General features: G+C 52.5%; 2 protein-coding genes across 7 annotated transcripts; one reads left to right on the top strand and one right to left on the bottom strand.

Moving 5' to 3' along the window:
* The first annotated feature begins 143 nt into the window (after positions 1-143).
* On the top strand, positions 144-3,066 carry SNRPD2 (small nuclear ribonucleoprotein D2 polypeptide). Its single transcript, XM_006067498.4, has 3 exons — positions 144-300; positions 1,675-1,854; positions 2,805-3,066. Coding segments are annotated over exons 1-3 (357 nt in total). The 5' UTR covers positions 144-298; the 3' UTR covers positions 2,980-3,066.
* A 3,832-nt stretch (positions 3,067-6,898) lies between these two features.
* GIPR (gastric inhibitory polypeptide receptor) lies at positions 6,899-17,380 on the bottom strand. 6 transcript variants are annotated; one of them, XM_025269339.3, is made up of 13 exons: positions 16,144-17,380; positions 15,060-15,188; positions 14,521-14,620; positions 13,924-14,031; positions 13,144-13,247; positions 12,208-12,311; positions 11,876-12,020; positions 10,269-10,428; positions 9,996-10,056; positions 9,592-9,661; positions 9,385-9,473; positions 9,167-9,305; positions 6,899-7,240 (listed from the first exon to the last, which is right to left on the bottom strand). In XM_025269339.3, the coding sequence occupies exons 2-13, from the start codon at positions 15,129-15,131 to the stop codon at positions 6,899-6,901; spliced, it is 1,494 nt and encodes a 497-aa protein (XP_025125124.1). In that variant the 5' UTR covers positions 15,132-15,188; positions 16,144-17,380. The 6 variants fall into 6 exon arrangements, with proteins under 6 accessions (XP_025125124.1, XP_044786698.1, XP_025125125.1 ...); XM_044930763.2 differs by having other exon boundaries at positions 6,899-7,105; positions 7,199-7,240; positions 15,060-17,377; XM_025269340.3 differs by having other exon boundaries at positions 15,060-17,380.
* Between the last annotated feature and the right edge of the window lie 5,826 nt (positions 17,381-23,206).

The following is a 23,206-nucleotide window of genomic DNA, read 5'->3' as shown; positions in this document are numbered from 1 at the left end:
ACAACAAAATGGTTTCAATCAGTCCCGCCTTCTTTTCCTCTCCATGGTCGTGAATATCTGCCCAGTACAGTCTTGAATGGTGGCCTGGAGCTACTTACTAAGTAAGGCTTCTATTCTACAGCCTCCGCCAAAGGCGGAGGTCGCTATAGCAACGGGCCACGCCCCACTCGCTGGTTAGGTTTGCGCAGGCGCGCGCGGAAGTGGGCCGTAGGAAGAGGAAGTCCCGCCTCTGGCTCTCTGTTCCGAAGGCACACCACGGAGGAGACGGTAGTGACTTGAAAACGCGGTCACCATCATCATGTGAGGCCGGGCTGGGTTTGGGTGGCGACAGTGGGGTTGAGGGTGTAAATTTGGCCTCTTACCCGTTGGAGGGGGTAGGCAGAAATGGGGGCGGAAGCAAACATTTGGGGGTAAGGTGGCGTATCTTTCTACTGATGAGTTGCGAAGGGACTCACTGGGGCCTTTGACGGATCCTGACTCGGGAGAGGGGACAGCTTTATCAGATAACAGGCTGGGCTTTCCCAAATAAGCAATCTTATTGAAGTGAATTTTAAGAGGAAGCGTTTTTACGAATTAAAAACCTGGGAGATGAGGAGTACGGACTTGTAGGAAAAGCGGTCTTAAGGTAAGAGGCTTAGCTGGAGACAATTGGCTTTTCGATCACATCAGCCATTTGTACGGAAAACGAGTTATGGGGGTGATTTTACTTATATATTCACTCAACAGTTATTTATTGAGTGTTTGTGTATTAGGCTGCTTTAGACACATAGCTTATTATCACTGAATTACTCCACTTTCCCCAAGGAAAAAAAATCCTCTTCTACATCTTACGGGATGGGAAGAGGCAGGCAGGAAACGTGCTGGTAATAAATACGTAAATTCTAGAATGTGTTAGGGAATAGGGTTGTGAATAAAGAAATAACAGAGCAGAGTAAAACAGTGCGGAATGTCACTTTTGAGAGACAGAACACATAAAGGAGGGAATACTTGAGCAAAAAAAGTGAGAAAGCAAACCACAAAGATACCTGGGGAGGTACCTAGGCAGAGGGAAAAGTGAATAGAGGGGCCCAAGAAGGTTTGCCTAATATCTTCAAGAACCGCTGAAGAGGCCATTGTGCCTGGAACAGAGTGAGGGTAAAAGCTGGGTTTTACTTTTTACACTGAGAGGAGAGCCATGAGAGGGTACTGAAGAGTGAGATGATTCTTGACACCACCCCTGAGACTGCTCTGTGGAGGGCAAACTGTTGGGGAGCATGGGTGGAGGCAAGGAGACCTCTAGGAAAGAGATGATGGAGGTTTAAGCCAAGATAAGAAATTCAGATTCTGATAGGTTTTAGTGGCAGATGACAGGATTTGCTGACAGATTGAATGTAGGATGTGAGAGAAGAGTCAAGTTGACAGCAGGGCTTTTGCTCAAAGAACCAGAGGGATGGAGTCGCCATTGACAGAGATGAGGAAGGCTGTGGATAGTATAAGTTGGGGTTATGGGGGGTCTGGAGTTCAGTCTAGGACATGCAAGGATTGGAAATATCCATTAGGCATCCAAGTGGTGATACCAAGAAAGAGGACTGAGTAGGAGGAGAGGGATATGTGTCGGGGAGACACCGAGGGAGAGGCCATGAGCACCCAGGCTGTGGGCTTTCTCACCTCTGGGTTCCATACTTGTCTTCTCAGGAGTCTCCTCAACAAGCCCAAGAGTGAGATGACCCCAGAGGAGCTGCAGAAGCGGGAGGAGGAGGAGTTTAACACGGGGCCACTCTCCGTGCTCACTCAGTCAGTCAAAAACAACACTCAAGTGCTCATCAACTGCCGTAACAATAAGAAGCTCCTGGGCCGCGTGAAGGCCTTCGACAGGTGAGCACCAGGGTCTGGGGAGGTATGCTGTCCGGGCCTCAGTTTCCTTACCTGTGAAATATGCTTCATAATAATATCCCCCAGAACAGCCATGAGGCTTCAGTAATACTGTGTATGAAAAGCACTTGGCTCTGTACCTAACATCTGATAAATGCTCAGTAAACATATGCAGCCTTTAGTTAGCATTTGGGAAGTGCTTTCCTCACCATAGATTACTATATAGCAAGATACAGAGCTTTCCCAATTTTTTTCTTTTCTTTCTTTCACTCAGTCAAAGTTCTCTATATCCGTCTATCCCTTTGTGTGCGTGCATGAGGGCTAAGTCGCTTTAGTTGTGTCTGAATCTGTGCAACCCTATGGACTATGACCCACCAGGCTTCTCTGTCCGTGGGATTCTCCAGACAAGAATACTGGAATAGGTTGCCATGCCCTTCTCCAGGGGATCCTCCCGACCCAGGGATCGAACTCTCATCTCTTATGTCTCCTGCATTAGCAGGCAAGTTCTTTACCGCTAAAGCCACCTGGGAAGCCCCCTATCCCTTTACCTTGCTTTAATTTTTCTTCATAGCACTGACTACCACTGTTTACCTGCTTCGTGTTCTTCTCCCTTCACTAGCCTGCAGAGTCCATGAAGACAGGGCTCTTTTCTGTGTTTTTTTTTTCATTGCTCTAATCATTGCAAACGTTTGTTGACTGAGCCATTCCACACTGTCATCACACATGCCCATAACAAGAATACTGGTTGATTCACTTAATTTTCACAACAGCCCTAGGAGGCAGGCACCTTGAATGTCTCCATTTTAGAGAAGAGGAAACTGAGGCACAGAAGGTGAAGTCCTTTGCCTAAGCCTTGGAGCCCTGGCTCTCCCCCTTCCTGGAGGCAGTGTTGCCCAGAGGAAGGGTCAGGACGCACCCCTCATTCACTCCTGCTGCCTCCCCGTCCCCACCAGGCACTGCAATATGGTGCTGGAGAACGTGAAGGAAATGTGGACGGAGGTCCCCAAGAGCGGCAAGGGCAAGAAGAAGTCCAAGCCCGTCAACAAGGACCGCTACATCTCCAAGATGTTCCTGCGTGGGGACTCTGTCATCGTGGTCCTGAGGAACCCCCTCATCGCTGGCAAGTAGGGGCCTCCTCCCTGCTGTCAGAACTTGCCCCCTGGTTTTGCGAAGACCTGCCCTCTGTACTTGAAATAAAATCGTGCGTTTTTTCTAGCGGCCTCTGCCTGTTCCCAGAGCCTAGAGAGAGCGGAACAGACCCCAGGGAGGGGTGGCAGGTGTGGGGCCAAGCATGGGCTCAGGCCTCTCTGAACAGGGGAAGAAGCCCAGTCTCTGCCCCTTCCAGGCCTTAATTTTCCCATCTTGGGCAGAGAGAGCTCTTACGGTCTTTTGTGTTTTAACTTTTTTCTACCTTCTCATCACTTTCTCCTCCTCCTCCCCACCTCTCAGTAAGTCACTCTCTCTCAAAATTTTTTTCACTCTTTCTTTTTCCCCCATTTGTTCGAACAGTCTGTGCCCAGCCCTGTGTTGCCATGCTGGGGACACAGCAGGGCCCAGAAAAGCCCCCAACCTGCCCTCACTGAGCAGAGGGTAGAGCAGTTAATACTGATGGCATCTGTAGCTGACGCTTGCCGAGCTGTGGCAGCGCCAGGCCCTCGGCTCGGTTCCTGCGTCTCCACACCTCTGAGCAGGCACTGTGATCCAGCACCTCCAATTCCAGGGGCAGGGGCTGAGGCAGAGAGTAGTGATGGTGCCTCCCCAGGGGAATCCAGCCCCCAAGTGCTGATGCCGTGATTCAAACCCCTGTTGCTCCTAAGCCAGTGGCTTAACCCCTGAACTCTGCCCTCAGATCACAGCTTCATGAGCCCTGAGAGAAATTCTCTGACAATTGTAGAGAGGTGGAGGTGGGAAGGAAATAGCGACCCATTCCAGTGTTCTTGCCTGGAGAATCCTAGGGACGGAGGAGCCTGGTGGGCTGTCCTCTCTGGGGTTGCACAGGGTCAGACATGACTGAAGCGACTTAGCAGTAGCAGCAGCAGGACGTGGGAAAGGAGGTCCTGGCTTATTGTGGGTGGATTAAGGGAAATCCCTCTATCTTTCTCTGAAGCATATCCATTATGCTCCTCCCACCTGCATCTCTCTCTATTCTGTCTCTGCATCTCTCTCTGTATTCTCCAGAGAGGGCCATGTGCCAGGCTGGTGCAGTTCCCAGGCATGAGGTCAGGATCCAAGGAGATGTCTGACACACTGAGCTCTGGAAGGCACAGCCTGAGTTATCCCAAGAGCCCATCAGCAACAGGGCTGAGGACCTGCAGTAGAAGAAGGCCTCACACATGCAGGGAGATGGCTGTGAGGCTATAAGGGCGCACGTTCATGTCTAATTGAAACACCCATCTGAGGGATAGATACCAGAGCCATCCCATTTTATCGATGAGACGGCTGAGGCCCAGAGAGGGTAAGCGACTTGCCCAGGATCACTCAGGAAACAATGGAGCCGAATTCAAACCCAGGGAGCCAGACCCTGTGACTGGAAGCGGGGCAGGATGGAGCCATGATATCCTAATCTTTAAAGCGTGGCGGGGAGGGGACGGTGCTGCTGCAGAAACCTTCCCCCTGGATTTGGTGATTGTTCGGAGCCTGGGATAGCACAAGCCCTGGGGTCACACTCCTGGGTTTGAGTCCCTGTCGCACGTCCCTCCTGTCTTCCCCAGGAAGTAGCAGGTCCTTTCCCTGCTTCGCCAGTTTGACAGCAAAGATTCTAGCCTAGGGCTAGAACTGATGACCCTGCCTGTCATCGATCATCTCTATCCAGCCATCTGCCCAAGTAGTTTCTAATCCCCTCTTCCAATTCAAGTGCGTGAAAGTGAAAACAGGTTGCAGGAAAAGCACTAGGCAAACCAGCCAAGTGTGTTCCATGCACCGGTGAGATCCTCTTAGGAACTTCAGGCCATCCTAGGATTGTCGGTGTGATCATTTCTATTTTCCCGAAGTGAACCTGAGGCATTTCCCCCAAGTCACACAGCTAAACAGTAGCCAATCTAAGATTTGAGCCAGGCTGTTTCCTGCAGCATTAGTATTCCTCCACCATCTTTCTAGAGAAGGAGCTTTTAGAAAATGTTGGGTCTGTGGACTTCCCTGATGGGTCCAGTGGTTAAGAGTCTGCCTGCCAATGCAGGGAACACTTGCATTGTGTCTGAACTTAACATGGGTTCGATCCCTGCTCTGGGAAGATTCTGAAACTACTGAAGCCCACCGCTGCTGAGAAGCCTGTGTGCCTAGAGCCCAAGCTTCGCAGCAAGCGAAACCAGCGCAGTGAGGACGCCACATACAGCAACTAGAGAGTAGCCCGCAGTTGCTGCAACTAAAGAAAGCCCGCATGCTGCAACGAAGACCCAACACAGTCACAAATTAACTAATTTAAAAAAAAACAAAACACGATCGTCGCATGCACAATTTTAATCATACACACTGCAAATGGTTTAAATAGGAGATCACAGGAACATTCCCAGTTGGGGCTTCTCTTAAGCATGGAGAATGGTGGCGGCATGGTATCCATGATCTCTTGGCGACTCTTGACTCTCTTGGAAGTTAGGCAGCGCTGCTCTCCAGAGGGTGCAGGGCCACCACCAGCACCTGGCCACACAGCCTGCCCTCCCTCCTGTCATCTCCCTTATGGCCTGGCCAAGAAGATTTCCCCACCCCGAAAGCAACTGTTTTTCTCATGCTTTATTTACAAGGACCCAGCTCTCAGGCCCCCACCTTCCCAGAACCCACAAGAGGGGCCCAGGAGGGCCACATGCTTCAAAGGACATTGAATTCAGCGGCTGTGAGCCATATCTGTCCAGAGAGCTGGGGACCCTGAGGAAGCGAATCAACAACACCTAACTGAATCTAAGTGTGTGTCTGTGATGGGGAGCAATTTAGGAGTGAGAGTCTTGTGTGTGTGTATATATATACGTGGCCCAGCCACATTGAGGCTGCTGGCTTCCCCCCTAAATCTCATAGTTCCCAGAGGCCACTGAAAAGGTGGGTATGTCTCCAGGTGGCAGTGGGCCTGGCCTCTTGATGTAGATTTCAGCTCTGATGCCTGCCATGAAATTGCTTGTTTCTATTCACACAGAATCCTCTCTGGACCCCAGTGCCCACTCACATTTCTATCTCTAACCTTTGCTTTGAGCTCCAGACCCTTATTTCCAGCTTAACAAGTCCAGAGAGCACTCCTTGTACTCCCCAGCTCAAACCCCATCTCCCTCCCTCTTTCCTCTCTCCATCCCAAACTGAGAAGTCATCCCTGGAGTCCCTCCTTCTTCAGCAAATCCTCTCAGTTCTACCTTTAAACTAGCTCTAGAATCCAACCATTTCACGCCGTATGTGGCTGCCACCCCGGTCCTGCTAACATCACCTCCCACCATTATCAGACTCCTGACTGGGCTCCCAGCTGCCCCAATAGCCCCTAATAATCCATCCCCCGAAAGGGCAGATGGAGCGGTCTCTTTAACACCTTAGCCCATTCCATTAGGAGACACTCCAAAGAATCTTCCAAGAACTTGGAATAAAATGCCCACTCTTCTGTCCCCACCTACTTCTCTCTCGCCATCTGTGGGCTCTGACTCATCCCGCTCCAGCCTCGTAGGTCACCTCTCTCTTCCTCGGACACAGCCAAGCTCCTTGCCCCAGGACCTTCGCAGGTATTCTTCCTTCTGCCTTAAAACCTCGCCTGCCAATTCTTTGCAAAGCTGTCTCCTTCACCTCTTTTGGGCATGACTTCAAAGTCGCTTCATCAGAGATGCCCTGGACCACACTAGGTCCCCTTCTAACCTTTCTTCCTAAGCCATTCCACAGTGTACATAGTATAATTTAATTTGGCCTCACCGCCTGTTTCCCCCACTCAGTTGTGATCTCTAGGAAAACAGGGGCTTTTCTGTTTCCTTGCCCTCCCCCAGTCCCAAACCCCCGCCATTTCTCCAGCGCCCTCCAAGCCAAGCCTGGTACACAGCAGGCGCTCAATAAATACATGCTAACTGAATGGACCCAAGAATCCCGCTGCCTAGCAGTAACTTTCTAAGACGTGGTTGGCCTCACCCCCAGGACCTGGGAGGGTCCTCGAGCACAGAGCGCGGCCGGCGACGACCTGGCCCTGGCCGGAGCCGGAGGGCAGGGTCCGGAAGGCGGGCTCGGGGCGCTGGCGCGGCTCCTCGCCGAGGCTGTGGCGCAGGCGGCAGCGGTGCCAACCCCGGCGGATCTCCGACTGCACCTGAAACCGGACGGCGCTCAGAGGCGGCGGCGCGCGCGCCATTCCCTGCGCGGCCGGCAGAGGGCGCGGGCGGCGGGCCGCGGCTCTCCCTACCTCCTTGTTGATGAAGCAGTAGAGGACGCTGACCAGGAAGCCCTGCCGTGGGGGGAGCGGGGGTTAAACTGGGAGCAGGGGCAGAGTTATAAACACCCCTCAGTGAACTCTGACCCTTTACAGGCCCAAACCACCTCGCCCGTCGCCACATCGGTCCTAGATTATTGCAGTCACCCTTTCCCTGGCTCCTGACTTTCCCCCTCCCCTTGCCCTCGCCAATTTGCAGAGCCATCAGGGCTGGAGATTAAAGACATGTAACCCCAAAGGCTGACTGCTTGGATGTGATCACTGCTTCCCACTTTCTTCCCCACTGAGGCAAGCTGCTTAACCCCTCTGTGCCTCAGTTTCTTCATCTGGAAAAGGGAACAATAATACAGTGGTGGTGCTGAGATTTAAGGTATTATTAATATACAAGAAGCTCTAGTGCACGGCACATAGTTAAACCTTTTTCTAAATCTTATCATAACTTACTACATGACATATTGGATTTATTTATTTGGCCGTGCTGCAGGGCTTGCAGGATCTTAGTTCTCAGACCAGGGATCGAACCTGGGCCCTCGACAGTGAAAGTGCTGAGTCCTAACCACTGTACTGCCAAGAAATTCCATAATAATAAACTTTAATAGGCACATCCAAAAAATTAAATTTGCAATTATTTTTTAAAATTAGTTTTATATTTATAATAATTTAGAAATTTAAATACATATAAAATGTATTTATAATTAATAAAGTAATTGATACATTAATGCAAGACAAGGGCTTCCCTAGCGGCTCAGATGGTAAAGAATCCGCCTGCAATGCAGGGTCGGGTTCAATCCCTAGGTCGGGAAGATCCCGTGGAGAAGGGAATGGCAACCCACTCCAGTATTCTTGCCTGGATAATTCCAAGGACAGAGGAGCCTGGCAAAGTCAGACATGACTGACTAAGCATGTAGTAAGATATTACTTATTATCACTTTCCACAATCCCATTAAAATCCAACTCTGATCACATTCCTGTGCTCCCGTGGCTCCCAACTGACTCAGAGGAAAAGCAAAGGGTCCTCTCTAGGCCCAAGGATCTACCTGGGTACCTCACCTCTGTCCTATCCACCCACCCCCTGCTTCAGGCATGCTGGCCATGAGAGTGCCATCATGATCAGTACTCTCTCTCACCTCAGGGATCTTGCACTTGGCATTTCTCTTCCTGGAACATTTCCCCCAAATACCTTCCTGGTGCATTCCCTCATCTTCTTTGGGTGTCTGCTCTAGTGTCTTTTCGGCAAGGCCTTCCCTGACCCCTGTCCGTAATCCCATTCTTCTTTGTCATCTCTATTTTCTTGCCTTCTCATCCCTCCCTCCTTTAGGCACATTTCACCATCTGACATTCTGTGTATTTTACTTATATAGCATCTGTCTCTCCCACTAAAGGATAAGGACCATTGGGTTGGCCATATCCCCATAGAAAGCCTGGAAAAGTGCTTGGTATATAGTAAGTGTTCAATAAATTTTTGCTGAATTGATAAATAAAGTGAAACTAGTATTGTCCCCACTTTAGAGATGGGAAAACTGAGGCCCAACAAGGTAAAGCAGGATGGAGACTAGGATAGGACAAGCACGGGCAGGGTTGACCTTAAATATCAGTGGACATCTCTGTCCATTTGGCATGTTAGGCACTTCATATGCTTCGCCTTTTCCCTGGCCCTGAGGTGAAGGTCACAGAGCTGGGAAGTGAGGACCCAGATTTGGTCCCAGCCCTGGCTGATCTCAAAGCCCTCGATCTTAACCAGGAGGCAGTACTGCTGGGGCTTCCGGGTCTCCTGCCTTCTCCCTGCTTCCCCAGTCAGGACGGAAGTGTAGAATGAATGAAAAAAATCCCATCTTCGCAGCCCATTCTGGGCTGCACCAGAGGATGACTCGAACCCTCGATCCTCTCTGAGTAGGAGGGCCTGAACTCAAAGGGCGTAGCTCCTGCACCTCGCTTAGGCACCTGGAAAGAACTGAGGAAGATTTCAAAGCTGAGCTTGGCCAAGCGCAGGGCACCCCGGGCCTGTTCTTCAGTCACGGGAGCAAACACCACCTCGTGGACGCCCAGCAGGGGCACCAGCGTCAGCGTGGAGCGAGCCAGCCTGCGGGTAGAGGGTGGCAGTGATGCCGGGGTCCTGAGTCCCCCACCTTGCCCCCAGTCACCCTCCCCTCCGTCCCCACCTCAGTCGGTAGTCCGGGCAGCGCATCTGTCGCGTCCTCAGCTTTGACACGAGGATGCCAAGGATGCGGACAAAGATGAGAAAATTAATCTGTGGGGTGGGGGGTAGGGGGTGGGGGAGAGAGAGACTGAGCCAGTTCCCCGCCACCTTGGCTTCCCAGGATGGGAAATTCTTGAGACCAGCCTGGAGGAGATGGGACCGGTCGTACCAAAATTGTTAGGAGAATAGGGGTTCGTATGATCCACCAAATGGCTTTGATATCATTCCGCTCCCAGCACCTGGAGGAGGGGGCATAGAGCTGAGATAGACCAGAATACCCGAAGACTCATAGAATTGAGCACTTAACCTCCCCACCTTCCTTAAGACCACACCCACATTCCCCTAAAGTCCCTGCTACTATTTAGGCCCAGCCCCCATCCCGCCCCTTGCAGTAATCCTGGAACCCATCTTCCTAAGCGACTGGTTCCTTTAGACACTCTCCCAGGCTCCTAGAGGCAATTAGAACCTCCCCAAGATTCCGTCTCACCCCGCCCACGTCCCTCCAAGGACCGCCCACGTCCCTCAAAGCCCCGCCCACCTCCCCAGAGCCGCCCCCCAAACCCCTCGACTCACTGCGTGTTCTCGAACAGGTACCTGACGATCACCCAAGGAATGACGAAAAGCGTGGGGGCCCCTGTGCAGACCCCAACCCCCGCCCCCCACCCCGCCGCAGCTGTCAGAGCATGCACAGGCCCTGCCAGGCCCAAGACCCGCGGAATTCCCCCGCCGGGAAGGGGAGGTAGAGAATCCTAGAGAGAGGAGGAGACCCCCTCAGGCAGACCAGCTGGGTAGTTTGCGGGAGGGGAAGCGCGCTGGGCAGGGCAGGGGACAGGGTCGGGGGCTCACCCCAGCCGAGGAGCATGTAGCAGCGGAAGTGACCCTCCTCGGAGCCTCCCACAAGCACGAGGAGACTGTGCAGGTAGATGCCTTCCACCAGCAGCCACGTGTAGTTGGCGCCCACGCAGTACTGGGTCACGATCTGGGCCGTGCGACAGGCAGCTAGGGCCTAGGGGGTGACCAGACAGGGGGAGGGGGCAGTCAGGGTCCCCTCCAAGCCCATCTCTTGTCATCAAATATTCTCTTCCCATTCTGTATCACCAAAGGATGAAGTAGCTATCCTCTCCTCACTCATTCTGTTCTCTTTCCCTACATGAGCTCTCCCACTCTAACCTCTTTAACGATTGGTATCTTCCCTGGAGAAGGAAATGGCAACCCACTCCAGTATTCTTGCCTGGAAAATCCCATGGACAGAGGAGCCTGGTTGGCTACTGTCCATGGGGTCGCAAAGAGTCGGACACGACTGAGCGACTTCACTATCTATCTATCTTCCCTGGAAGCTCAGCTCTAAGGAATCCGCCTGCAATAAAGGAGGCCCTGGTTCGATTCCTGGGTAGGGAAGATCCGCTGGAGAAGGGATCAATTACCCACTCCAGTATTCCGGCCTGGAGAATTTCATGAGTTCCCCCCAGATTACCCTGAATATAGGCTCTCCCACCCCATCTCCTAAGAATTCAACTACTCCACCTTTCAAAAGGTTTTTCTCATCACCCACCAGCACATGGACTTTCCCACCCCCTTCGCTTTCAACAATTGGTATGGCCCAACTTGCTGCCAGACAGGTTCTCTCCCCACCTGCCCCTAGTCTCTAGTCTCTCCCACCTTGTCTCCCTGGAACAAATTGGTATCTGCCAAATCCCCCCATTGGTTAGTTTCTCCCATCCTCCCAACTTCTGTCTCGCCTCTAGCAGGGGCCTCTCTTATTGGTGCAAAACTCTAATGACGGGTGAGATACCGAGAGAAAGGGAATGGAAAAGTTCCAGTAGAGGAGATAAAGGGATGAGAGAGTTCAATGATGAGGGAGGCTGAGTAGGGAGGGCCCCTCTCTAGTTGTGTCAGAAGGGTCTAGAGAGATTAACAAATTAACAATAACATTATTGTTCTTTTTGTTGTTTCCTTGCTAAGTCGTGTCTGAGTCTTTTGTGACCCCGTGGACTGTAGCCCACCAGGCCCTTCTGTCTGTCCATGGGATTTCCCAGGGAAGAGCAGTGCAGTGGGTTGCCATTTCCTTCTCCAGGGGATATTCCCTACCCAGGGATCGAACCCATTTCTCCTGCATTAGTAGACAGGTTGTTCACCATTGAACCACCAGGGAAGCCCGGTTGATAAGGTGAAAATTGCTCAGTCATGTCTGACTCTTTGCGGCCCCGTAGACTATACAGTCCATGGAATTCTCCAGGCCAGAATACTGGAGTGGGTGGCCTTTCTTTTCTCCAGGGAATCTTCACAACCCAGGGATCGAACCCAGGTCTCCTGCATTGCAGGCTGATTCTTTACGTTCTGACCCACAAGGGAAGCCCGTTGATAGGGTAGGAGGTAGTAAATGGAATGGGAACCCTCTGGCCCTACCAGAGGAGGCAGAATCTCAATTTGAGAAAGAGAAGGATGTTGTTCACCTGGTTCCACAGGGTAAGGACCTGATCCCCAGGGTAGGGGCCAGGGGGAGGAAGCAGACGGTCCCGGGTGAGGATGGCAGCTGCCCGCAGCATGAAGGACGTGAACAGGTTGATGTGGATGTAGTTGCGAGTGCAGCGCAGCCGCCTGGGGGATTTGGGAGGCAGTCTGGGGGCCTGTCCTTGGCCACACAGAGTCCCTTAAACCACGTCCCAGCCCTCCCCACAGAACCACCATTGGATACTTATTGCCGGTGGAGCCTGACTACCCCCATCTTTCTGGGAAAACTGAAGCCCAGTCTCTGCTGCTTCTGTTCAGGGTTGGGGGGTCCCACCTGAAGGTACTCAAGATGAGCAAGGCGAACAGCAGTGTGGCAAGAGACAGGGAGTAGCCCACGGTGTACACAACCTGCAGCCGTTCCAAGGTCAGCCTTTGGTCCTAGGGGTGGAGGTGGGAGGAGAGGACACAGAAATAGAGCTCAGATCCCGCAAGCCACAACTGCTGAGCCCGGACCGAAAAGCCTGCATGCCGCAACTAAGACTAGACTCCTCTCACCTCAACTAGGGAAAGCCTGCACAAAGCAATGAAGACCCGGTGCAGCCAAAAATTAATGAATAAATTTTAAAAAGAAATAAAGCTCAACTCCTGCCCTCAGGTCATAAAGGAGCTGCTCTTTGTTCATACTCGCACCCCAATTTTTTGAGGGATCTATCAACCTTTTTTTGAGTGGGGCATTCCACCCCTCAATCCCAGGGCTGGGCACGTGACCAACGAATCAAAGCATGCGATCTAACACCACACACACACACAGAGTGACTACTCAAGGGCAGGTATGCTACTCAAATCAGGCCAATGACGGTCAGTCCTGGAACATTAAGTTGGAGCTATTGAGAAAAAAAGCTCAGTCTGCCTATAGCATTGCTTGCAGGTGGAATGTGAGCCTGGTACTGATGGGGGCCACCTTTTCCACCCCACAGAAAAAAAAAAAAGAGGACACCATCATAGAGAAAAACAGAAGTACAATATGGTGAGAGAGATTCCCAACTACATCATTTTAGCACCTAGATCCAGCTGTATCTGAAGCTGCAACCTTATAATTTTCAATCACAAAAGCCAATATCTTTTTCTTTCTCCTTCAAGAAAGGAGTTGAATTTCTATCACTTGGAACCCAGAGTCCTGAATGGTACAAGGGGTTTCAGGCTCTGTCTGAGGCTGCTGCTTTTCTACTGCTGCCTGGAAATCATACCCTGAAATCTCTCCTCTTCTTACCTGAAAAACCGCATTTTTCTCTGGGTTTTCACACTGAGAATGGTCTCTCCAAGGTCCCCATTGGCCATCACTGCCACATTGGCGGAGGACAAAGCCTTTAGCCACTGAGGGGAAACAAGGGAGGGAATCAGAGGCACACAGAGAGAGATGGAGACAGAAAGACAAACTGAGGCAAAGGCAGAGAGAGCTATCCAGTGATGATGATGATAAACCATAATATAGCATTTTACATGTAATAATTTAATATTCATAACAAGCCTATGAATTTGGTACTATCATAACCATCAATTCACAAATGAGGAGTTGAGGTATAACGAAATTTCACTGGAAAAAACAGTGATGCTGGGAAAGATTGAAGGCAGGAGGAGAAGGGGACGACAGAGGATGAGATGATTGGATGGCATCACTGACTCAATGGACATGAGTGTGAGCAAACTCTGGGAGACAGTGAAGGATAGGGGAGCCTGGGGTGCTGCGGTCCATGGGGTCACAAAGAGTCGGACACAACTGAGCAGCTGAACAACAACCCCAGGTCACACTGCTAGTTAGGCAAGGAAGACCAAGATGTGCAGAGACAGACTCATGACAAGGAGAGAAAATAACCTGGTGGCCGTCAGAAAGATACAGAGACAGAGAAGGGACGTTATGTGGAGGGACACGCAGACGGCGACACCCAGCCCAAGAGGACCAGGGGAGCTGCGGGGGAGTGGCGTCTGGGACCAGGGTTAGGAGGGAGATCTTTGTGTCAGAGGTGGGCCTGGGGTCCACCCGGCAGCTCACCGTGGCCGTGCCAGGGCAGATACCAAGGGCAGGACGCACGGGCAGTGGCGTTGGGTGCAGTGTAGTCCCAGCAGACGTACATATCGAAGGACCCGTTACAGGCGAGGCCTGGGGTGGGCGTGGGGGCCAGAGTTCGGACAGACCTGCTGTAACTCGAGCCCAAGGAGTCTCTGCCCTGCACACACAAGCCCCGCCCAAGCCCCGCCCACCTGGAGTGGTCGCGTCCCTGCTCCTTCGTAGCTCCTCCCACCAGGCCCGAGGCCCCGCCCATCTTTCGAGCCTTACTCTGGGCTCCTCCCACCAAGCAAGTTCCCGCTACAGATGCCTCCCAGTCTGTAAGGCCCTTCCTAGACTCCACCCCCAAACCCCGCCCCCTTCGCCGTCCACTTTAGGTCCCACCCACCGAGTGTAAGCCCCGCCCAAGACCCCTCCCCTTTCAAGCCTCATCTCTGGTTTCTCCCACGTGGCCCACTTTTACCCCAGACACCCAGACTTCCCTTTCAGGCCTTGGCGGCATGTCAGTCCCAGGCCGGCCTCAAGCCCATCCCTCTCAGCCCCAACCCTTTCCTTACCCCCAGTCCTCCACCCCTGTCACACCTGCTGGGGGCTCCGAGGCCTCCAGTGTCTCCTGGCACTCCCTGCGGTACCGCTCCCAGCGCTGGTACAGCTCTCCCGCTGTCTGCCCCTCAGAGCCTGCCTACAAAAAGAGAGAAGGAAGGACCACACCCACCCACCCCCACCTCGGCTCGCGCCTCGACCCGAGCTCCAAGGCAGCAAGATCCTTGAGGGCCAGAGACACCCTGGAGGGACTTGAAGCGACTGTCCTGTTTTGCTCAGGCGTCTCGGGTGGCTTAGAAACCTCTTTTAAGTCTTGAGGGGTGCCTAGAAACCACCAGGGGAGTTGCTGTGGGGACCTAAAATCCTTCAGGAAAATGAGGAGACGGAGGTGGTTGGATATTATCAGGAGGATTTGAGGGAAGTGGGGGGTGGGGGAAGAAGAAGGACTAGAAACAACCATCAAAACTTGAATCTGGGCAGATGGGGAGCCTTGAAACAATCTTCCCGGTGGGATACGACTTAAAACCGGCCCCAACATCCCTCCAAGCCTTGAGAGCCTTGGCTCCTCTGGTTCTCACCTCTGCGCTCCGGAGCAGCGGCTCCCACAGCGAGAGCAGAAGCAGCAGCCACCAGGGTGGACAGGTGGGCATCGTGTGGGCAGCAGGGCATGGGGAACGAAGGGTCCGGTCACGCAAGGGCAGCCGGGTCTGGGGGTCCGAGGAAGAATCAGGAGCCTCTGCCTCCTCTCCCAGCCCCAGCGCCCCCTGCTCAGGGAATCACGTACCCCGGAGACAGCGCCCCCCACAACTACGAGGGATGATTTGGGGCCAGGTGGGGAGGGGGTGAGTCTTGAGGAGTGGGCGGAGACCGATCTCCAACACCTGATTCCCCGGCCCGCCCCCGGCTGTTGCTGGGGCAGCGGTGATGGAAGGGGAGTGTTTGCAGAGGGTGCGGTTGCCTTAGAGTTGCGCTGGACGGGAAGCTCCAGGGTCACCCGCAGTCTAGACCTAGAGACTCGAGGGAACCTGGGGACCACCTTGGAGAGGAGGGCATGTAGCTCGAAGTGACTCTTGGACTTCCCACTCTCCCAGCTCAAAGGGTTTTCAAGTCACGGATAGGAACCCGACCTTATCAAACATTTCCGGCTGCGGATAAAACCCAGAGTTAATGGGACAATGGCTCTCCTTAGGGACTAGAAAGGTGAGGGGCCCAGATGCTTGGAAATCAGTCTACTCCCCAACACACCACATCTGGCACCATGCAGGGAAAGGAGAAAACAGGAGGATGTCGGTTGGAGTTCCAGAAACACACGAGTCAAAAATGCTTGAGACAAACATAGAAACGGAAAGACACAGAGACAGAATGAGACACGGCAAGAGACTAGAGACCAAAAGGGAGAGGAAGACAGAGACAAAAATGTGGGCTCGGAGACAGAGAGGAGGTAGAGACATGGAGAGACACAGAGAATGGGGGACAGAGACGGAGATACAGAACTAGCGGCTAAACAGGGATTTGCGACGTGGCGACAGAGATACTGAGAGATAGATAGAAGGACATAGACCGTGGGCACAAAGAAGCTGAGACAAAGGCACAGAGCAAGAGGGCTCCGGAGATGTGAGGGGACACAGGGCAGGGGAGTGGCTGAGATGGGGGAGCCCTCACCTGTTCCCAGCTCTCCTCTCAATCACTTGCTTCTGACGCTGTCGCCTCCACGGCCTCGCCTGGGCTCCGCGGGAGGTGACATCCTGGGGTAGGGGTAGGGGGCGGGGCCAGGGCGGGCCGAGGAACAGGAGCAGGGAGCTGGGGCAGAGACCTGGCACAGGGGGCCAGTCATCTGTGAGTATCACAGCCACTCAGGGTCACGTGGGGGAGCACAGTCACAGAGTCAGCATCCTGAGGACCCCCTCTTCCAGCGCGCACAGCCTCTCACGTTGTCCCACTTGTCCCATCCAGCCACCACACGTGAGGCCATGCACACAATGTCACACATGATCCCATACACTGAGCTGCCGAGAGGCACAGAGTCTTATATACTGCGCCTCACTGAACCTGTTCTTCATATTCATTCATAGTCCCACAGTCCAGCGTCACACCCCGTGAGCCAAAGGTTCTCCCCCACAGGTTGACAGTCATCTGTGATACAGTGACACACAGCCACGCACTCTGGGCATGTACTCCTGCACTCACACAGCAACACAATCACAGCTTCCTACAGTTCCCATGATACTGTGTCCACCACGCATACGTTCACACCATCATTAAATCACATCACAAATACTGTCTCCCCCCACCGGCCTGAGTGCCCCCATGAGGACAGGGAAGGCATCTGTCACCACTGGGTCCCCAGTGTCACTCAGCACAAGTTGGGGCACAGAGCGGAGGCTGTTGATGACATAAACGCAAACAGTTATAGGTGATTGTCATACAATCCTTTAATGACAGTCTGAAAATTATATATACAATGTTACACAATTCCACTCATTAACGTGCTCACACAACGTCTCACACACTTCACATAATTACCAACAGAGTCCACAGTCACACTCCAACAACACATGTTCCCCAAGTGTCACTAAGGCACACATCCCATGAGCTCTGGATGTTACATTGTCATCCTCAGTCACGCCCAGTGCTAAGACATACAACTGTCCATCACAGCCTCACTTGCACTTACAAGTCATATACAGCCACCCGCAGTCACACAGTTGTGCACAGGATTGCACGCTATCTTCCTACCACCATGCACGAACCCACAGCCTCACGTGGTCTCCCGGTCACAGTCACCACTGAATCACACACCTCCTCAGAGTCTCCACTTCCAGTCTCTTCCTTTGCCCTAAAATATGGAAAATATTTGGCTTAGAAACTGAATCTCGGCTCTCAGCACTCACTTCCCCCTTGAATGCAAACCACCAATTCCTGCACATTAATTACACTAGTAACATTCATGAGCACACACTCCCTGGGGAGCTGGAAGATAAATGGGACAGAGGTGAGTCTGCCCATTTTACAGAGGAGAAACTGAGGCCCAGAGGCCCCAGGAGGGGCAGAGAGTAAGGAGTGGCATGAGATCCAGCACTAGAGGCTGGAAAGAAACCAGTCTCGGGGAGGGGGAGTGACATGCGGGCTCCTGGCTTCCTGACCTCCAGCTGGCCTCCTGCTCTCTGCCCCACATTCCTGGCGCCTTCTGGGTCCTGGGAAAGGCTCGGTTCATGGAGTGGAGAGGAGAGGAGTCTGAGAATGCCATACACCTCGGGAAGAGGCTGGGGTTGGGAGGGAGCCTCTCCTTGGTCCCAAGAGGGTCTGGGGTCACTTGCTGGGGATGGGAAGGTGGGGGGAGGCTGGAAAGGGGGAGGAGAGGGACTGGGTGTGGGAGGGGGAAGCAGGGGAGAGGAACTGAGGTGATGAGAAAGACAGGAAAAGAAATCAAGGACCAAGAAAGAGCAGAGACAGACAGAGACAGGAAGAGGCAGAGATGAGGGAGACCAGGAGAAAGAGATAGAGAGAAAGAATCAAGAGAGACAGAGAAGTAGAGAGAAATATACAAAAAGAGAGAGACAGAGAGAAAAAATCAGGGAAGACAAAACGGACCAAGAAAGGGAGAGAGAAAGAAGAGATACAAACTGAGAGATGAGACTCTGAGAGATGGAGATGAGGTGGGTGGAGGGAGGGAGAGCCTGAAAGATGGGCCCTGAGGAGAGACAACCAGGACCGGAGCCTGGGGATGAGCTGGCTGGCCCCTCCCTCATCAGTCCCTCTGGGCAGAATAGAGCACTGTGTGTGTGGGGGGGGGGAGTGGGTGTGGAGGACAGGAGGAGGGGTGTCTGGGTCCCCAACTGGCCCCCTGCTCATCTTAGCCCTCCTGGGGGCCTTTACATTCTCCCAGGGCCTGGGGAGGAGGCAACAGGGCCTCAGGGGTAGCCACATGGGCCCTCTCCAGTCCCCATGCTCAGGGCTTTGGAAGCTTCAGGCAAAGAAGCGGTCATGACCTCTCCCCTTGCCCTTCTCTCTTCATGCTCCCTTCAGTCCCCTTGATCCAAGAATCTCTTCTTTCTCCTTTCCTCCAAGCCTGAGTGCAGTTTTTCCATCTTCCTCCCTTGTTGGCTGGGCTGTATTTTCTCTTCTCTTCCCTCCGGATTTCCTTCTGCCCCCTCCTCATTTCTCTTGCTCGCTCCACTCTCCAGCTCAATTTCTTCTTGCCTATCTTGAAGCTTTCTCCTTTCTCGTCCCTCTTTTCCATCGCCTCTCAGGGTGTCTTTCTGTCTGTTTCCCTTTCTCCATGTCCCCTGGTCCCGGGTCTCCAGGCTGTTGTTCCCTCCACCCTAGCCATGACCAGGCAGTGTTCCCACCCCCCACCTCAGGATGCCATGGTGGGGAGGAATCTGGGGGGCAGGCTGTGCCTCCCCCCATGGGGCTGCCCGGCTAAGAAGAGCCTGCGGGGAGCAGGCGGGGGCCTGGAGTGCTGGCAGATGGTGCAGGAGAAATGAGGCAGAGAGAGATGGGGAGGGGGGGGCCCCATAGGGACTGAGGCCAGAAATGGGAGGCTGAGATGGCCCCCTGAGATTCAGGACTACGGAGAGACAAGGCCTCAAAGACAGAAACCCAGAGAGAGACACACACACGCGCGCACACACACACACGCACAAACAGAAAGAGATTCAGAATGTCAGAGACAGAGACTGAGACTGAGAAAGACACAGCTGAAAATATAGAGATCCTTAGAGAGAAGGAGGGACAGAGATTCAGAGAGGGACCTAGGGGTGACACAGGATCCGGTGAGACACAAGCGGACAGCGCTCCAGAGATGGGGGCACACGAAGAGAGAAAGATTAACAGAGGACCCAGAGAAAGATAGGAACCCAGAGACAGAGATCCAGAGAGGCGGGCCTAGAGAGACCAACACTAAAAACACGGGACCGAGAGAGAGACAAAGACCCAAAGAGAGATCGAGACATAGGAGACAGGATATATACCTAGAGAGACACAGAGACGTGGAGAGATATAGAGATGGAGACCCAAAGAGAGAAAGCAAAGGACAGAGAGAGAGACTCAGAGAGATGAGAGCAGAGGTATCCAGAGAGATAATCAGGGACAGAGACGAAGAGACGGTCCAGAGAGAGCGCAGAGGGTGGGGGAAAAAGACTTGGAACGCAGATAAATGGGGATGGGATAAACTCCCCAAGACTCAATCAGGTAGAGGTGAGGCAGAGATGACGCCTGGCTCCCCTCACCCTCTTCCAGGAGGGAGGGTGCTCCCCCTCACCCTGCCTCTCTTCCCTCCCCCCTTGCCCCCCGCCCCGCAGCACGTCCCCAGTCTCCATAGCAACCTTCCCAGATCCTGAGGGCAAATATTGTCCTGGACAGAATCAGCCAGACTGTGTTGACATAATCTCTTGCTGGTGGGGTAGGGGCTCCAGGGAACCAAGAGGCCAGGATCGGTGTGTGTATTGGGGGGTGGAGCAGGAAAGCAGAGGGGCTCTCAGCTGGGGCCCGGAAGACAACTTCAACCTCTCCACACCTCGGTATCAAGGTGCAGTTTTCCCCGCCCTGGGGGAGAAGCCGCTGGGAGATTCAAACCTGAATTCCCGGCTGCCCCCTGGTGGTGGTGCGTGAGCCGTCAAGCTCATTTTCTGGCATCACGGAAAGCAGGCTGACCGAGGCACTTTCCTCCTGGTTATTTATTTATTTTTTATTTTATTCTGGCCGCACGGGGCTTCTGGGATCTTATTTTTCTGACGAGGGATTGAACCTGGGCTCTCGGCAGTGAAAGCGCGGAGGGAATTTCCCGTCCTGGTTTTTAGAAGGTGGCTCTTCCTCCCTCTCCCCCCAGCCCCTACTCTGATCCAGTTCACTTCTGGCCCCCCGTTCTGCTGCCCCAGTCACGTCCTTCTTCCTTCCATCCATCACCTCCCGCCTCGACCTCCCCAGGGCAGCCAGACTGTAAGAGTGGTCCTGCTAAAGCACAAACCTGCCGTGGTCCCTCCTCTGCTCAGAACGTGCCATGGCTCCCCTGTGCCCTCAAGAGAAGAAAGCTCACGTTCCTCTCCACAGCTTTCCAGGCCTTTGCTGAGCTCTCCAGCCCTCTCTCCATCACGTCCCAACTCCTCAGACTCTTTCCCACCCCCTCTTACCTCAGTCCCAGCAGTTTTCTCTGCCTTAAATACCTCCACCCAATTCCGGTCGAGTCTTCCAAGCTCACCTCAAAATTAGCTAATTCATTCAACAAATAATGATTTCCTCTCCTGGATCGTGAGCTCTGAGAAGGTAGAGCTGGGGCTGTCTCAGTCACTGCTGGGTCCCCAGCACCTCCCAACACTGGTTCGGCAGACAGCTGGGTTCGGTTTACTTTATTGGGTACTTGTTTTTTCTTTTTTTTTTTTTTGGCCATGGTGCAAAGCGTGTGGGATCTTTATTCCATGACCAGGGGTCAAAACTGAAGTTCAGAGTCTTAACTACTTTACCAGCATAAAGAGGTTGCTTCATTGGGTACTTGTTATATATCAGGCCCTGGGCTTGACAATGCTGGGGACCCCAATGGCCAAGATAGCTCTTGCCCTGCCCTCATGGAGCTCCCAGCCCAGGCATAGACCTAAACAAACAGAAGGAGAGGTAGAAAGAAAAACAGGAAGAAAGAAAGAGTTGGAAAGACAGAGAAAAAAAAGAGGCGCTGAGAGAGAAAAAAAAAACAAACACAGTCCCAAATCAGAAATAGAGGTACTGCTACCACTACGGTTGTTGAGTAGCTCAGACGTGGCCCACTCTGCGGCCCCATGGACTGCAGCATGCCAGGCTTCTTTGTCCTTCACTATAACCCGGAGTTTGCTCAGACTCATGTTCATTCGTCAGTAATGCCATCCAACCATCTCATCCTCAGTCTCCGCCTTCTCCTGCCTTCAATCCCTCCCAGCATCAAAGTCTTTTCCAATGAATCAGATCTTCCCATCAGGTGGCCAAAGTATTGGAGCTTCAGCTTCTGCATCAGTCCTTCCAATGAATATTCAGGGTTGATTTCCTTTAATATTGACTGCTTTGATCTCTTTGCTGTCCAAGGGATTCTCAAGAGTCTTCTCCAGCACCACAGAACTACCAGTACTAATTAACAAATAATAATAATAGGTACCATATTTATTAATAAGTACCATATTGGGCATTTTACATGCACGTATCTCACTTGATCCTCATAACAGACCTTCAGCAGAGGCTTTTTTCCCCCCTAAACTGCAAGGCATATGGGATCTTAGTTCCCCGACCAAGGATCAAACCCATGTGCCGTGCAGTGGAAGTTCAGAGTCTTAACTATTGGACCACCAGGGAAATCCTGACATCTTGGCGTGTCATCCTCACCGCCCCACCCCACCCCCAACAGCCCAGCAGCCTAAACTCCTCTGCCTGTGGTTCCTTCATTCACACCCTGGCTCCCCTCCCCTTCCCCAACTGCAGGCTTTGAAGTCCCTTGGGCTCCCTCTGTCCTCTGGGGACACTCCAGTAACAGCCCTTAGCACATTGCACATTTCAACCCGTTGCATAGTGTTCTGTATGTAGGAGTCTGATTTCCCCTTTCCTAGAATCTGAGCTCAGGGAGGTGGAGGCTGGGAGAAATGGGAGTTGGGAAGGCAAGAAATCTGAGTTCCTGCTTTGTTTCTTCAGTAAGAAAATTAGCTGTGATCATAGAATGATAATGGCCCACGTCTATTTTAGTCATCACTTGGAACTTATTATTGATCTTTTAAAATTTATTTTTATCTGGCTGTGTTGGGTCTTAATTGCAGCATGTGGGACCTAGTCCCCTGACCAGGGATGGAACCCAAGCCCTCTGCATTTGGAACGTGGAGTCTTAGGGAAGTAAGTCCCTATTGACCTCACATTAGTAGTTGTTCACTGGGACACGAACAGGGGTTGCTGCCGTTTACATGTGCCTACTGTGTGCCGGGCACTGTCCTCCTGTGTGATTTACCAATGTGGCCTCCCTGGGGCTCATGGAGGATACAGTGACAAGCCGCCAACATCTGCCACAGCCTTCGAGGTCCTACAAGATTTGGTGCTCCCATTATCTCCCGATGCCATCTACCTCCTGCTCTCCTCTTCACATGGAAGCTCTCCACAGTTCCATCAACAACAGCCTTCTTGTTGCCAAACTCATGCCTACCTCGGGACCTCTGTACTTCATGTTCCCGCTGCCTGGAAAGTCACCCCCCTTCCCCCGTCCCTGTGTGATTGCTTCCTGCATGTCATTCACATCTCAGCTCAAATGTCACTTTCTCAGAAAGACTTTCTCTGGCCGCACTCTCTAAATTAGCCTCAGCCTCCCATCCTTGACAATATCACTCTGTCTTATCTCTCTAATGCCAGGAGCTGAAATGATCTTACAAGCTCTGTGCCTGTTTCTTCATCTATCAAATGGTGATGAAAATAGGGCTTGTGGTGAAGATAACTGAGTGCTTGGCACATAGGAAGTGCTCGGTAGATGTTAGTTATTATTAACACTCTTTATTTGTTTTGTGTATTGTGGTTTACCTCCTCTGGAAACTGCAGGGTCCATGAGAGCAAATTCTGGGGGCTGACTTGCTTATCACTGAAACTCTGGCACTTAGAACAGATCTTGGCACATGATAGGCACTCAGTAAACATTTTTTAATGAATAAAAGAAGTCGGTTCGATATTTAACCTCCACTGCCCTCCTCTCCGCTGTTTCTAGATGTGGAAACTGAGGCTCAGGGTCACAATC

This window comes from Bubalus bubalis, chromosome 18, assembly GCF_019923935.1.
Source record: "Bubalus bubalis isolate 160015118507 breed Murrah chromosome 18, NDDB_SH_1, whole genome shotgun sequence".
NCBI lineage: Eukaryota > Metazoa > Chordata > Mammalia > Artiodactyla > Bovidae > Bubalus > Bubalus bubalis.
The sequence above is the reverse complement of the archived record's forward strand: the minus strand, read 5'-3'. Positions and strand labels throughout refer to the sequence as shown.